General features: G+C 48.9%; 1 protein-coding gene across 1 annotated transcript in view; it reads left to right on the top strand.

Moving 5' to 3' along the window:
- WFIKKN2 (WAP, follistatin/kazal, immunoglobulin, kunitz and netrin domain containing 2) overlaps nt 1-3018 on the top strand; it is a 4896-nt gene extending 1878 nt beyond the window's left edge. The window contains exon 2 of the mRNA XM_010002674.1: nt 1008-3018. Coding sequence (XP_010000976.1) covers nt 1008-2519 — 1512 coding nt within the window. The 3' untranslated portion in view covers nt 2520-3018. The remainder of the gene's footprint in view (nt 1-1007) is intronic.
- The last annotated feature ends 14074 nt before the right edge of the window (nt 3019-17092 follow it).

Consider the following 17092-nt stretch of genomic DNA (forward strand, 5'->3'; position numbering starts at 1 on the left):
AAAGAGTTATGTTATTAGGTCATCTTTTTCCCAATAAGGAAAGGATGCTGAACTCAGGGGAAGCTATTTAGTTTGGTAGCTTAAAAAACATGTTGTTCTCACTTACAGAGAAAGCCGTTGGATTTCAGGGGGGTTGCAGAGGTTTAACACAGGGTGGAAATGTGCCCTGTTGGGTGCAGGGTGGCAGTGTTCATGGTCCCTGAAAGTAATCCATGACAACACAGCAGCTGTGATCACACATATCAAATACCTTCTCTGCACAGAAGATGAAAATTCTGCTAAAATTAACTGCAATTTAGAGCTGACTGGAGCTGGGATGGGGTGTCATAAATCACTAGAAGAGCAATGCTGCATTTGAAAATAGGACTAAAATAGGACAGAGAAGCCATAATGAGCTGTTTTGGGTTTGTTTTTCTCAATACCATAGAAAAATTATTTTTGGAGCAAGAATTTCCTTACTTTTGAGATATTCTATTATTTCCTCCACAATGTGAACAATTACAAATCCCTGGCAGTTTCACCTCCAAGAGTAGGCTGTTAGTCTCAGGGAATTCAAATAATACTTTACATACTTCTGTGGAGAATAAGAAGGATTACTGCCTACAGCCATATGATAAGACTTCACATCCGCTCTTGTTTCTCAGGGTTTGTCCTCAGGCATTTCAGAGAGCATGGAAGGGGGGTTGTTGGTTCACTAGTCAAGAAGTCCACGTGACTCCAGGAAAGACTTACGATGAGGTTAGAGTTGAAGAAACAGAAATACCTTTTTCTTCTTGAGAATCTTCTCTTGAAGCACTTCAGAAACCCTGGTGTGTTCAGGGACCTCCTGGGATGCTGCAGGGGTGTTTCTATTCATTGCCAGTGGGGACACCAAATTGCAGACCACAGATGTCTGTGTCAGACCAGGTCCCCTGAGCTAACATCTTGAAAGCTTCTGGGCTCTCTGCTTGCTAAAAGGGACTTTACTCTGTCCCCAGTAATTATCAGGTTATTTTCTTTCCCTGCAGGAGTGTGAGACCTTTGAGAAGTGCTGCCCCAATGTCTGTGGAACGAAGAGCTGCGTGGCAGCTCGGTACATGGACGTCAAGGGGAAAAAAGGGCCAGTGGGAATGCCCAAAGAGGCAACCTGTGACCGCTTCATGTGCATCCAGCAAGGCTCCGAGTGTGACATCTGGGATGGACAACCTGTCTGCAAGTGCAAGGACAGGTGTGAGAAGGAGCCGAGCTTCACCTGTGCCTCTGACGGGCTCACCTACTACAACAAGTGCTACATGGATGCGGAAGCTTGCATCAAAGGCATCACACTGAACGTAGTCACCTGCAGGTACCATCTTACCTGGCCAAACACCAGCCCCATTCCACCAGAAACAACAGCTCGCCCTACTACTGCCTACTCCGAGACCACGGTCGTGGATATCTTGTCACCTGTCCTAGTGAACAACCCTGTCCATCAGTCAGTCTATGTGGGAGAGACCGTCAGCTTCCTCTGTGATGTTACAGGGAGACCCAAGCCGGAAATCACGTGGGAGAAGCAGGTCGATGGGAAAGACAAAGTCATTATGAAGCCAAATCACGTCAGAGGGAATGTCGTGGTCACCAACATTGCCCAACTGGTCATCTACAACACCCAGCTCCAAGACGCTGGCATCTACACCTGCACTGCCAAGAACAGCGGTGGCCTCCTCAGGGCTGATTTCCCTTTGTCAGTCATCAAAGGAGAACCCACATCCAAAGAAACTGCCCAAAACAAAACACATTTTCCAACTGATGAGTGCCTGAAGCAACCAGACAGTGAGGACTGTGGGGAAGAGCAGACCAGGTGGTACTACGATGCCAAGAAAAACAACTGCTTTACTTTCATCTATGGGAACTGCAACAGCAACCTGAACCACTTTGAGACCTACGAGAGCTGCATGTTGACGTGCATGAACGGCCCAATCAACATCTGCAACCTGCCAGCCCTCCAAGGTCACTGCAAAGCCTACGAGCCCAGATGGGCCTACAACAGCCTGACAAAGCAGTGCCAGTCCTTCATCTACGGTGGGTGCGGAGGCAACGAGAACAACTTTGAGAGCCGGGAGGCCTGTGAAGAGATGTGCCCCTTCCCGAAGAACACGCACTGCAAAGCCTGCAAGCCCCGCCAGAAGCTGGTGACCAGCTTCTGCAAAAGTGACTTTGTCATCCTGGGCCGTATAACAGAGCTGACTGAAGACCAAGACTCGGGACACGCCCTGGTGACAGTGGAGGAGATTCTCAAAGATGAAAAAATGGGATTGAAGTTCCTGGGGAGGGAACCGCTAGAAATCACGCTTTTGAACATGGACTGGAGCTGCCCGTGTCCCAACATGACCACGGTGGATGGCCAGCTCATCATCATGGGGGACGTCCACAACGGCATGGCTGTCCTGCAGCCAGACAGCTTCGTGGGCACCTCCAGCATCCGGCGCGTGCGGAAGCTCCGCGAAGTCATCCACAAGAAGACCTGTGAGCTCCTGAAGGAGTTCCTGGGGTTGCATTAACCTCCCGCAGCCGTGCCAGCCTCCCAGGGCCGCGTGTTCCGTAGGGCTAACGAGCACTAGGCTAAACTAAACCCTCTGCCTGAGGATGCACTGTAGGAATGATGCAGAGCCCTTCTTTTAATCCATTAATGATGCTTAGCAACATTGTAGCATGGTCTTTGGCAAGCACCTAAAACAGCACCAAAAGGCTATTAATCTTTGCATTGAAATCAATTTGTCCATATAGGAGTGCCATTTAGCTAGATGACTCACTGCAGTAATTATGCATTTTTTATGTAGCTTCCATCATGAAGGATGGAGTTCATAGCATTTGTTTAGCTAATTGGTACACAGCTAAGTAATATATAATGTCAACTTAATCTGTATCATTTACAGTATGGAAATGCTATGGCAAAGTCATTTTATGTAAGTCACACTCTTGTCTCCTTGTAGCAGCACCAATATTTCAAGAGAAAAGCCTGTAAATTATTGTCTGTATTTACAAGTGTGGACCTGTAACCAATCTATGCACTATGAATTTGCTTCTTTTAATCGAAATTTTCCTAGCTGTTTTCTTCGGAATGTACCTCATTTTTAAATGGCAACTACTACCTATCTTGCAGTCCTTACTGGAGAGAAAAACTCCATTGATGCTATGCCTGGGACAAGAGGTCCCTGTAGAAGCTCAAGGCACAATCTTACCCCAAAATGACCCTTCTGTCATCAGAAGAAGGTCAGCAAATATCCTCATTCCATTGCACTTCCCTATTTTTGTCCCAGACAGTCCAAGGCAGAAGGACAGCAGGGTGCTGCCCGTGCTCCTCCTTTTGCAAATCCTTTACACCTGAGCATATGCAGCAATTTCTTGCTTATTTTCATTAGAGATCCTGCTTTTGTAGGAGAGAGAGTGAAGTAAGGGGAGTCAAGCAAAATTCAAAACAGCAAAGTGAAATAGCCTGCAGACTGCATGACACAGCCACAAAGCTGCTGAAACCCAACTGCACAGCCGCAGGGAGAAGACACTCTGTAAAGGCATTTCTCAGTCTGACCCTTTCAAACAACACAGAACATTTTCTGCCAGGCCACTGTATATATGTGTGTGAATAAATACCCTAAAAAGGGCAGCACAGGCCGTGGGCGTGAGCACACACATAGGGGTTGATCATTCTAACATTTGTCTGTCCAAAAATGTAACATTTGCCTATGCAGAAAAAAAAAAAAATAATAATAATCCTTAAATAAAGAAAAGGCTGATCCTGGAACAACTCCTGCCTCCCCTGGGGACTGTCACTGCAGGGAAGAGGGGTGAGCAGGGCATGGCCAGAGCCTTATCACTGCTGCTGGGCTGGCTCAGGGAGGTCCCATGGCAGTGCCTCACACAAAGGGCCAATTCCAGGCTGGAGGAGGGTCAGGACACGTCTGGGGAGAGGAAGGGAGGTGCAGCAAGTGCTTAGCCATGGTGCCATCTAACGGGCTCACTGTGGGGTGGGAAGCAGGGCAGAATCACAGAATTGTTCTGGTCAGGAAAGACCTTTAAGGTCGACTCCAACCAGAACCTACCTTTAGCAACCACCTGCCTGCCTTTGCAGGCTGGGTATGACAAGGGCTGGAGGGAGGAGTCAAAATAGGGGGGCTTCAGCATGGTGTGCCAGCCTCTGCACCCCTAAAGCCTGCACACCTTGGGAATTCTGAGTTACAGGGAGGGTAACAGCACTGAACGTGAGACCAGCTGGGGTTTCTGTGGGGGCTTTCCAAGCCCTGTGCCAGGCAGGGGCAGAGAACACAGCATGATGGAGAGCTGGGCTCCTCTCCCTGTGGGCTGGGCTTGGGTTACGTCTGAAATGCTCTGGCAACAGGAATGGATGTAGATCTCTGGTTATTGGTATCATTTCAGAAGCAACTGGGTGGGAGGGAGAGGAGCCTGGACCAGACTGGCAGGCCAAGAAAATACCTCCTTGTTTTTTTGCTGCACCTTTCCTAAACATACCTGAGAAAAACTCCAATTAAAGGTCCATAACATTTGTGTATGTTTTCATGAAGGCTGTTTTCTGGAGCCAGGAGATGCCAGCCCTGCTGCCTTCCCTGCTGGATCATCCCTGGCTATGGCAAGTGCCCCCACTTTGATGGCTCATCTGTCATCTTTCAAGCAAGCCATGCAAAGCGTCTTGTTCTTCCCCTACTTTCTCACACAGAGGCAGTGGAGGATGAAGGTTTAATAAAGACTGGCTTCATATGGCTTTTTTTTCCAAACCCTAAAGAATTTTGCAAGTGTGGGAGCACTGGAGGGACTCGGGAGACATGTACCCAGTTCTAGAAGGACTGGGATGCAAATGTGGCTCAGAGCAAAAAGCACATGGGTCGTTGCTTTCCCAGCTCCCACCTGGCACTGCTGAAATGAAGCCTGGGCTCTGCATTTTGCCTCAACTTTGACTCCCAGTGACACCCCTGGGAACACATTGAAAGGGAAGTGAGTGTCCAAGTGATCCCCTGCTCCAAGCTGTGGGCCTGTGCAAGGTGGGATGTATCTACCAGGCCCCTTGGGGGCTGCAGTCCTGGTATGCAAGCAGAGGGGATTCCTGGGGGACATTTTGGGTCAGTTTTCTGATGTGGTGCAGCACGAGGGGACACCAAAAAGGCCAGCCCTGCTCCCAGACATAGCATGGCCACATTCATGTAGCTCCTGCCCAAACCTAAGGGGCTGGGCTGCTGCTGAGCCCTGCATGGTCTGTGGGATGGCTCTGTGGGATGCACGGGTGAGCTTCAAACCCAGCCACCATCCCACACCAGCCCTGCACTGGGACACAGTCCCTGCTCTGCTGCAGATCAGGATGATCCATTCAGCTCCTGTGGTGCCATGAGAGCAGGCTGGCCAGGGCCATCTCAGTGCCAGCAAATAGCCCTGCAGTGACAGGCCACCCAGAGAAGACACATTTTGCACCTGACCAGCCCCTCTGGGGCTGACAAACCCTGCTGTGAGCTCCTGGACAAGCTCCTGCTGGAGCACATAGGGCTGGACACCACTGCCCAGGACCACCACAGCTGCCCCGAGGCAGAAGCAGCAGTGCCACTGGCTTCCCCTTGCCTGCTCCCCAGGCAAAAATCATCCCTGGCCACCCAGGAAGCACCTGCACAAGGCATGGGACTGACCCTAACCCTGAGCCTCTCCACCTTTTGACCTTGAAGAATTCAGCCTCCACTCAAAGCTGGTAGTTTAGTTCAGGCTCTTATTAAACCTGTAAGAAGCCTAGAATTCAAGTCTGACCAGTCAGGCAGCCTGAGGAAAGCCCCACACAGGGACAGGCTCTGAAGGATGTTGTGAAAGCCTTTGCAAGGCTAATGGGTACTTGCATGCAGCTCTTGATCAGAAAATCCCTTTTGGGTTGCTCATGGCCTCAGTTTTCCATCCTGCTCTCCGGGCTGCATCTCTCAAGGTTGTCAGAAGGCTGGAAGGAAACACCAGTAGTTAGATTTTGTATTAGATGTATGAGAGGGGAGAGTGAGGGAAAAGCCTGCTTCGCTCCCCTTCTTGCACAGCAGTGGCTGGAAAGGGGCACAAGTGCCTGTTTGAGGTTCCACGGAAGAGCTGGAGGAAGGATGTCACCTCCAAAGCCAGGCCAGGCCACTGTCAAAGTTCTCCTGCAGGTGCAGATGCCAAAGAAGTGTTTCCCACAGACACCAGGCTGGGAAGCAGCAAGGGAGCAGAGCCACATTAGCTGGGTCCAAGACCTGCAGGAGCTCCCAGGGCTCCAGAATGGATCTGATGGACACACTTGAAGGGGCAGGAGGACAGGACAGAGCTGCTGGCACCAGCACTGTGTACCCACCTCCAGCCCAGAGAGAAGATGAAAAGCACAACACGTGACTCTGCCAACCCTGCAGCTGGAGCTTCAAGGAAACCATCCAGCATATGGATCCAAAAACAAGTCACAGGTTATTTTGCAAACAGTCTGTGCAGTCCAGCTCCAGCAACAGGGGGACAAAACAGCAGCAGAAAAAGTGACAGCACTGCATCTTCTGCACGGGGCACTGCCAGAGCACAGCCAGGTTGTACACAGGGCCTGGTGATTATAGAGCTGGTGGCACAGGGCACAAGGGCCACGTGTCAGCAGGCAGGGAGACATGGCTGGATGATTACTCAGAGATAGGATCCTGCACCACTGCAAGGCCCAGAGCAGCTGAGGTCAAAGGAAAGAGGAAATTAGGTGTGTTCTCATTGCAGGGACTGGAGATGAGGTCAAGCAGAAGGTTTTATGGGCAACCAGCTCCAGAACTAGGAGCAAACAGAGATGATGATGCCACTGGAATATGATTCAGACAACAAAGGTATTTAAGAACTTAGTCCCCAGTTGTTTCAAAGGGAATTAGGGACCCCTGTGAGAATTACCACCTGGCCACGGGTTCCTGAGGGAGGTGGCTGTGATGAAGGTCATGCCTGGCTTCAGCCAACACCTAATGGCTTCCTGCAAAAAGGAGGAGTAATTCAGCTGGCACCAAATTAGCACCTTGCACCACGAGACTCACTTCCTCCACCTGCAGCACCCAGCACCCTGGTTTGCTGTAATTCCTGCCTTGTGCACGTGCTGTGAAGTTAGCAGGAAAAAAACATGGCCAGGGTGGGTCACTACACCAAGGCTGGCTGGAGCCAGGTTTCCAAAGGCACAGCTGTGAAAATGTCACCCTGAGTGAGAACTTCAAGTTTAGAGCCTGTTTTGATACCAAATATTTATTGTTTTCTCCTTTGCCAGCACTGGTTACTGATTGACTACAAGTGACCTCCAACTGCCTTATTGATTTACAGCAGCTGTCAAAGCACAAAAAATGAGCCCCATGTCCAGGATCTGAGAAATACTCTGAATGGAGGTTGCACAACTGAATAAATGTTCTGCCAGCTCTTTAAATCTTGAAAAAGAAGAAGAAGGAAAAAAAAAAAAAAGGTCAGCTTGAGCTCCTGGTCTACAATGCAAACAGCACTGGGGGATGAAGATAATGCTGCAGCACCAGCAGACAGATCTATTAGCCAAAAAGCCACACAGCCTGTTGAATTCACAGCTATTTATGGCTGGGCAAATGATGTGACATTCAAGGCTGAGAGTGGAGAAAGCAAATGGAAAGGCCTCCAAAGGCTGCTCTGCAGTTCAGGTTTCAGTCAGGAAACTGATTTTGGTGTTTTTCCCTGTGCACATCCCAACAGCTGCCTGGTCTCAGCCAGCCCTCCCAGGGCCAGGCTGGGAGCCTGGGCAGCACAGTTTGGAAGGTCTCCTCCAAACCTTGGGCTTGCTGCTGGACCCAGACCTGCACGTGCTGCAGGAGCCCATGGCCACAGCAGCTCTGACAACATCATCAAACACAAAACCCAACAGACCTGAACAGCCACGTTTCAGGATTATGGGCAGATTGGGGTGGGGACCAGCCACCCCCTGCCACTCTGGGGCATCCTGCACCACCCCCTAGGGCACTGGTGCTTACAGGAGGGAAAAAAAAAAAAAGAGCCATGGGGCTTGTCCCACCTGGCAATTCCTACCCCCTCTCATTGGTCCCCACGATGGCCAGAAATGCAGGAGGAAAGGACAAGGCTGGAAAAATAAGAATGAGGAAAAGATTCATCTAGAGAGGAACGTGAGCATTTTTTTTGGCATAAACTGGAATGACAACATGGTAGTTAGACTGGATCAACTGGCATAAGAAACAACTACCCATAAGGGATTTGTGCCTTCTCTTCCTTCTTTGCTCCACTCCTATCACACCCAAACCAAGGGGGTGTTGTAACACATGTGAAGGACAAGACTTCCTCTACTGCTTGAAATAACCAGAAAAACAACAGTCATAAATCTCCAGGATCTGCTGGTGTTCACCCAAGGGTAAAAGTACTCACATAAGAATTGCTTAACCATTAACTGCAGTGAATAACCTTTGCTTCAGTCTGTGGCAGAACAAGAGGATGAAAGGTGGCAAACGTGGGGCTAATTTGAGAAGAGGGTTCCTGGGGGCTGGGTATGAAAACTCAGCAAGTCTGGTAAAAAGTGCAACAGAGGGTAAAACAGCTGAAGAGAAATAGGATGTAAAGAGGACTTCACCAGAGGGAAGTGGGGCTCCATAACACTTCACTCTCTTTGGAGGAATCACAAGGGCAAAGGTGGTCCAACTGAGTTGACTTGGATTAAGGCCTTGCCAAGGCTTTTAAAGACACTGAGCTGCCCTGCAGGGAGGGGCAAGGCTGCCTCTTGAGCCTAAAACTGGTTGAAACATCAGAAAGAAAAGGTGAGACTGAAAGGTCAGTTTGCACAATGAAGGGAAGTGATCAACAGTGTCCCAGGGGACCTGTGGGAGGGACTGGGATGCTTGATGTGGATGGTCTGGAGGAGAGGCTTACAAAGGTGGTTATTGAGATCAAGTTATTTAGGGCTGCAAAAACAGAAGCTGGCTGTGGGGAGCTGCAGAAGGGCATCAAAATACCAAGTGGCAGGAGGATGAAATAGCAGATGAAGTGCAATGTTGATTAATATACACGTGGGGAAAAATGAGTCCTACCTGTGCACTCCTATGATAACTCCAAACAAGCTGTTCCCATTCCAGACCCGGATGATCTGCACGTGGATGTGACCAGGGTGGCTGGTCCAGCCTGTCTGTGGTGGCCAAGCAGTCCCCTGAGCAGGTCCTGTACATCACACCTCTCAAACCAGTCCCTGAAGCCTGACAACCTGCAGTGAACAAGCACAAAAGCCACAGACACCTCCAAAGCCCAGCAGCACATGCACACCACGCTCAGACTGGGTTGGTCACTGCCTTGCTAAGAAAACACTACCTGCTACTAGAAACCAAGATCACCAGAGAAATCTCAGCCCCATAAAGTCAGTTCTTGCTGCAACCAGAACCTTACCTCCATCTCCCCACAAACACACCAGGCTGCAAAAGGGACAACAGTGACAACCATGTACTGTTCCAACTCCTGAGCCCTGGGTCTCTTCAGATGTCCCATCGTTGCTACATCTATGGGGAACTCACAAAGTTCCATCTGGAAACGTCTCCAAGGTTGGCCTGGGCCAGGTCCTTCCATCTCTGGACAGAAAGCAAAGTGCAGTCAGGACATTATAGAGACTGTGGTGGGGCAGAGGGGGAATCATTGTCTTCAGCAGGGATCATCATATCAAAAGGCAGGGGCCGGTTCTCCATCCAGAGGTGTCCAACAGATAGAACTGACTTCAGGAGCCAAACCCAAGCCCTGGCACCCAACTGGTAACACACAATCACTGCACCCGCCACAGCCCAGCAAGGACAGCCCAGGGTCTTCCTCACCACCCTCACATCTCCCTGTGTTTGTGACACTTGGGGTGCAAAGAAAAAAAAAAGCGGAAAAAAAAAAGCCAAACCAACCAACCAACCCTCATCCCTTGAGCTCTGAAGTGACGTCAGATGGCTGGAAATTGGGGCAGGAGCACCTGGCTGCTCCGGGCCCGACACGAGATGCGTGTGGCATCGCGGCTGGGAGCGGAGCTCCCGCTGCAGCCGCCGGGTCCCTGCGGTGCTGGAAGGGGAAGGATTCTCCAGGTGCGCTTAGATTGGCCTTGCCCTGCTTCATTGAACTGTTTCACAGCCCCTCAGCTGTATTTAATTTAGATTTACATAATTTTATAATTCAGATTTAGGTAATTATGCACCACCCCCCCCCTCCCCAAGCTGGATGGGGGGTTCTCATTTCACTGATTCCATCCCTGCCTGCAGAGCAGGAGAGGTTTTACATTTATGGGTGGGGGGAAGGAAGATATAGCAGGGAGTGTGATAAGGCAATCAAATAAATTTCCAGAGCTGAAGGGAAAAAAGACACAATGTGTAATTTATTTGAGGCTTTTTCTCTCGCTGTTTGCAGATTGCACAGCTCCTAAATATATTGGTCCAGATATTCAAAATTATTCATTAATCTCTTCAGTGAATAATACTTGACCTGCAGATCATCTGAAAAGTGACTATTGCAATCAAATTCTCCATTTCTGCTGTAATTTGTTGTAGCCACCAGATGTATACTAGTCAGGTAATTAACTCAGGATGAAACTCAAATTGTGTATTTGATTATAATATTTGCAATTCACAGTTTTCACTGCACTAGGCAGCTCCAAAAGTCACCTAATCAGGAGATGGACAAAAGTAACTTCTCTCCGATGTGATGAAATTGTTGCTTTTATCTGTTGGTTTTTGCCACCAGAGCTGCCCAGACACCCCAGCCTTGCACAGAGGCAACAGAGAATAAACTTAGGTTTAAAGGAACAAGGGAATGGCTCTCAGATCTACTCATCTAACAAGTGTGATAAACGGGGCTTATGCCAAAAGCTCCTTCCATGTTGGGGTTCTGATGATGCCTTTACCCTGCAAATATCAGGAGCAGGGTGGGCATTATTCCCCTGACCATCCAAGCCCACGTCTGTGCTTGGGATTATTTACCATGTTTGTGTTCCAGGGCTGCCTGGAAGGAGGCTGCATTCTGCCAGAGGGATGGAGAGGTGCTCCTCACCTGCAGAGGTCCAAACCAGCTGGTGACAGACAGAGCAAGTGACTCCTGGTGCCATGGCCTGGTGGAACATCCTTGGTCCTGGTCATAGGGCTGCACTACGTCCTGGAAGTGCTGCTGGTTGGGCTTTCAGCTACATAAGTATCTAAGCATGCTGGCAATGCAAAGCGTGTGGGATCATGAGTCACATCTTCCAGTGTCACAAACTTGGCTTTAAAACCTTGTTGTTTCTTTTAAATAAATACATTCTTTGGTGTTACGGTTGTTCTCTTACTTTGCCCTCAGATGGTGGAGCCTTTCAGCCACCACAGGGTTCTGCTCTCCTCTGCCACCACCAGCATTCCACACACACTCTCTTTCTCACTTCTATTTGTGAATGGAATTTTAAGGTCTTGCTCAATCACTGTTTGGGTCCAAGTTCCCTCATTTTGGGTCCAAGTTCCCCCATTTTGGCTCCAAACTCGCCCATCTTGGCCTCAAACTCCCCCATTTTTGCCCCAAATTCACCCTCAACCTTCTCCCGTTCGGCTCCGAATCCTTCATTTCGCCCCCAAACTCCCCCATTTTGAGTCCTTTTCCGACCCCCCGGGGCTGTTTCTCCCCAGGACGAGGACGAGGGGGAGGAAGGGGAGGAGGAGGAGGACGACGACGACGGCTCCGAGATGGAGCTGGACGAGGATTATCCCGACATGAACGCGTCGCCCCTCGTGCGCTTCGAGCGCTTCGACCGCGACGACGACCTGATCATCGAGTTCGACAACATGTTCTCCAGCCCCAGTACGCCTGAGGAGACTTGCAGGAGGGTCAGGAGGAGCAGTGTTGCCATCTAGGGACCTTCTGTGAGCTCTAACAGAGAGTTTTCTGCAAGATGAGTTGCTCTGCTGCATTTCACTCGGGTAGGGGCCGTTTGCCTGCTTGCTGCAGGTGTGATGGGAGGGAAGCAGGTTTTGGAGATGGTCTTTTCAGCTTGGTTTTTGTTTTCCTGCAAAATTACCAGCCCTTGTGACTCAGCAACGTGTGCCAGCCAGAAATGCTGCCCCATGGCCACCAGCTGCCTCATCCAGCCCCTCCATCATGGGCTCTGGGGATATATTCATCCCAAGATGCACCTCTACACCTGTTACTTATTGATTCCATTTTTCATGTTTAGCAATGGAAGTTTTTCAACAGACAAAAATTGAAGAAAGATTTGCTGCTTGTACCCTGGCAGGAAGATTTACACATCAGCAAATGATTTGTAACAAACCCGGTGTAAGATAGATGGAGCTGCTCCTCTTGTTCACAAATTATTCACACACTATGGGGTTGAAGAGGAAGAAAATTGTTCCTTGCTTTGTAAAATACACACGTGCCTTTTTTTTATTATTCTTATTATTTATGACTACTTTCACTGTAAAACACCCTCCTCGAGAGCATCTTTTGCAGAACTATTGCTCAGTTGGTAATCTGGAGAGAGGACAGGTTTGGGGGTTTTCCCCCCCCCTTTCTCCTTTTTTTTAGTAATTGCCTTGGCCATTGAGACTTTTGTCACAAGTTTAAGCCTCTGGGCATTTAAGAGGTCATAAAAATTTAAGTTCCTGCCCCCCACTTTTCTCAGCAGCCTGCTCAAGGGAGCATATCACAGAAACAGCTCCTGGATTTTGCTGGGCAAGCACAGTTCCTTAAAACAAGCTCCAGGGCAAATGCTTCTGACTGCCCATTTGGGATTGCATTCTGCAAGCATTCCCCAGCATGGGGAAAAAAAAATGCAGTTTCCACAAACTTTTCTGGCAAGAAGGGAGGTTCTGAGAGCCTTAGGTGCCACCACAGGAGGAAGCAGTGGGAGATGGACATACAAATAGAAACAGGGATCTTGGGCACCCTGAAGGGCTCAGAAAGATATTTCTAGGTAGGACATTTGTGGTTTTGCTTATGTTCTATATTTCATAGAATTATAGAATGGTTTGGGTTGGAAGGTACCTCAAAGATCATCCAGTTCCAACCCCCTGCATGGGCAGGGACACCTCCCACCAGCCCAGGTTGCTCCAAGCCCCATCCAACCTGCCCTTCAACACTGCCAGGGATGGGGCAGCCACAGCTTCCCTGGGCAACCTGGGCCAGGGTCTCACCACCCTCACACTAAAGAATTTCCTCCTAATGTCTCACCTGAATCTCCCCTGCTCCAGTTTTAACCCATTACCCCTTGTGCTTTCACTACAAGCCCTTGTAAAAAGTCCCTCCCCAGCTTTCCTGTAGGTCCCTTCAGTTTTCAGGATAAGACCTTCTTCTCTCTACTTCCATAGCTAGAATTAAAATACATCTTCACGTATTTGGCAGTGGTGAGTGTGGGGGCAGATCCTCCATCCAGCTGTGCTACACTCATGTAATTTGGAGTTCTCCTTCCTGGCCAGCCAGGTAAGTGAAGCAGCTCCAAACCTTGCTCCTGTGGCAGCTGCATCCTGCAGGAGTTTCATAGCAGCCCTACGAAACAGGCATTGCTACAGTCTGCCTCATCAAATCAAACAATTAATTATATATTTAAAAAATATTTTTAAAAATATTATATTTTTCCCTGCAGATCCAGACCCTGCAAGGTGCTAACTAGGTCACTGTTCAAATCCCTGTCTTCATGGCTCGTGTGCTCCAGATGTGAGCATGTGTGTCCACATTACAAATCGATTTGTGCAAATCATGTAACATGCAAAACTCACTGGCCTGTGAGCTGAGCAAATACACGATTGGTCTGTGAATCCATTATTGGTAGGAGCAGATGGGTTGGTTGCTTAAATAAATGCATGTACAAACTCCTCTAAGTCTGCTTTCAAAAACAGCCGTTTGTTTGTGTAACATGGTGTAGCCAGGCTCCTACACTCTGCTCCAAACCTGCCCTGGCCTGGGCTTCAGGTGCTTTCATTTTTGCATAAAGAAAATCTGAACATGGATACATTTTTGCAAACATAACTAAGAAAAAAAAAACACAGCAAACAGCTCTTCCCATTTATAATGCATGAGTAAAGCATTGTTTATGTTCATGCACTGTTAGTTGGAATCATCCATAATATGTCAGTTGGAGGGAGAGCAAAATAGACTCAGGATAAAAATATCTACAGTGACCTGGTCCTGCAGATGCTGAGTAACTTTATGTCTGGAGCAGAAGCTGCCTTGAACAAAATTGTTGTATTCATTCCTCCTGGAGCTGCACATAGGGAATGGCTGGAGAGAGCAAGAGCAAGGGAGGGAAATAAAGAGCTACATTTTCCCTTGTGCATCCTCAGCTGACCCCCCCCAAAAAACCCCAAAATCACTGGGCTGGCTCAAAGCACCAAGCACAAAGCTTGGGTGGGTGTTCACCTGTGGGAACCTGTTTCCATCAGCATGGCCCGGCTCTCCACAGCCTGTGACCTGCCCTCCAGCGCCTGGGGACAGGAGGAGGAGGAGGAGAAGGAGGAGGAGGAGGAGGAGGAGAGCATGCACACGTGGCTCATCAGCTGCCTGCGCAGAAGCACAGCCGGTGGTTTCAGCCCGGTTCGCACGCACAATTGCTGAGCACACACACTCCCAGGCTCTCAATGGCCAGCTCTGTTGGCAGGAGCTGCTGACGTGGCACCAGGCTGTGTCACCTTGCCCTGTCCCCTGCCCCGGGAGGCTGCTCCAGGAGGGCCTGGCCTCTGGCTACAAGCAGGGGCTCAGACCACCTCCTTCCTAATGTTTATGTACACCCTTTATGTCTTAAAAAAGAAAACCTATCAAAGACTAGCCCAGCAGAGGAAGGAGGGGGGGGGGCATTTCCCCTTCACCAGGTCCTTCCTCTTGCTTCATTTCCACATTTCCCCCCTTCCACTTTCTTCCCCAACCTGTTGAAACAGTGTGACCACAACACGATGACGGAAAAACCCGCAAATTTAATGTGTGAAGCTGTTACAATTTTAAATAATTCCTTTTAAAAAAAAAAACACAACAAAAAACCCCAAAAAAACCCAAACCAAACAAACAAAAAACAAAGCCAGAGGAAGAAAACGTGTGTCCCCTCAGCTGCTCTGCCACCCCCGGCAGTGCCAGCTGCCCTGCTCACCCCCTCTCAGCAGACACTCTCCCACCTCAGCAAAAGTCAATGTTTACATTTGTCACTTATATTTTTAGTGCATCCCAGAGCTGGCCATGCCTCAGCACAGCCTCGTGGGCCAATTGCCATATTGAAAGGCACCTCCCCACAAATGTTACTTCATTTCTGGAAGGACAGAGGAAAGAAAAATCCAAGTGGCTCCTGGCAGGAGCTGGCTGCGGGGTCCCTGTTTCACCAGTCCTTCAGGTTCTTCCAGTTCACAAGGACAACGTGCACAGCAAAGGCATTTGTTCTGCAAGTGCCCTCCCAGCACCTGGACCTCTTCAAAAGCAAACAGCTCTCACAGTAGCAAAGTGCCCAGCACAGACCCATCACCCCAGGCTGAATGAACCACAGAGGGACAGCCAGAGTAAATCCATTGGTTGCTGGTGATCTTTTGGGGTCTCCTAAAAATACTTCCAAGACTTACAAATGACCAATTCCCAGCTTTCTTTCTTTTTGTCTCAACTGGCTTGTCCCTGTACTGCTGGAACACCATTGAATGTCACACACGGATTAACACCTTTTCTGTGGGCATCTCCAGCAAAAAGGATTTGTGCCCTTGTCTACAGCAAGTGACAGTCACTGCAGGTTAGTTACTCTTGACACCAGCTCCCTTGAAAACACCCCTGTAAAGCAGCTGTCCCCAGTTTAAGCACATCCCAATGAAGCAGAGGATATTGCACAGATGGAAAGTAAATAATACTTTTCCTTCTCCAGTGCTGTGGGAGGGATTATGTGTTTCATAGGAGAATAAGGTCAACCTTTATGGTGCCAAAGTCCATAGCTTTCCTCAACCCTGGCTCTGCAGGGATGGCTGGTGGCTTCTCCATCCCTCCTCTGCCCCATCCCCACCTCGAGGACAGGGACAGTGATACTACACAGGGTTTTTCTAAGGACAAAAATCTATTGGTGACTGGGAGGTGCTTTGCAACAGCAAGGTTTGCAGTGGTGTTGTATTCTGGGGTCACCCAGAGCTCTCAGGCAAGAAGGAAACCTCACAGCTCCTCCACAAGGCACAGGAACAGGGTTAGACCTCATGCAGATGTGGAACAGAGGTCCAGAGAAATCAGAACTGCTGCTGGAAGCCAGAAGCAGGTGAGTGTGGTGAGTGGGTCATTTTCTTCCTTTTCCAGCTCTCCATGGTGTGATTTATCAAGTGGTTATGGAAAAAAATCCCCAAAACAAACAAGTAAAGAAAGGAATAACTAACAGAGGTTATATAACCTGAGCTCCCCATTGTCTTCCAGCCTGCCAAGATAAATGTTGTTATGGGAAAGGCCGGAGATCAGATACAACCCTCAAGTTCAGGAGCTCTAACAGGGAGTGAAAGAAAAGGCTCTGGATGAAGATAAGTGCAGTGCTACATGACTAATCTCAACATCTACAGACATTTCCCCCTCTGCTTGTAAGACTTAGGTGATCTCAAGCATCCTTAAGGAAAACAATCCCACTCTGGCTAGCAGATGACTAACTGCTTGCAAACAATACAGCTATCTTTATATATATCACAAAACCCCAAAATATTTAAGACAACAGTGCCCCATAGAAGGGCCTCAAAGGCAGACTCTTTCCAAAAAGCTACTGGGAACTGGACAACGTGAGCCCTGGCTAGTGAGCTCCCAGCCAAGAATGAGCCTTTTGTTCCAGCCAATGCAAATGACAGGAGAGGCAAAAGGCCAGTGGCCACCCTGCAGCAATGGCCCCGGGCTGGATGGCCTCAGATCTCTCCAGAAAACAGGCAAAGTCAAAATCCTAGCTCGGAGTTTTGGAGAGTCATCTCAAAGTCAGTCTCTGAGATGATCCCCATCTCCACTTACATAGTGCTCATTTTCTAATTTTGTCAGGCAGACATTTAAGTATGTGGAGTCCATTTGTGCAGGCATCAAAAAGCCAAGCTCACTAGAGATCTCAGACCAAAATGTATTTTAAAATGCATTATTAGCCACATAGTACCCACAGCAGTGGAGAGGAAAATTTTCAGTAATAGTTAAAGGCAAAAATCTGTCTTGC

The sequence above is a fragment of the Chaetura pelagica genome, unplaced genomic scaffold, assembly GCF_000747805.2.
Source record: "Chaetura pelagica isolate M959 unplaced genomic scaffold, ChaPel_1.0 scaffold47, whole genome shotgun sequence".
Classification (NCBI taxonomy): Eukaryota; Metazoa; Chordata; class Aves; order Apodiformes; family Apodidae; genus Chaetura; species Chaetura pelagica.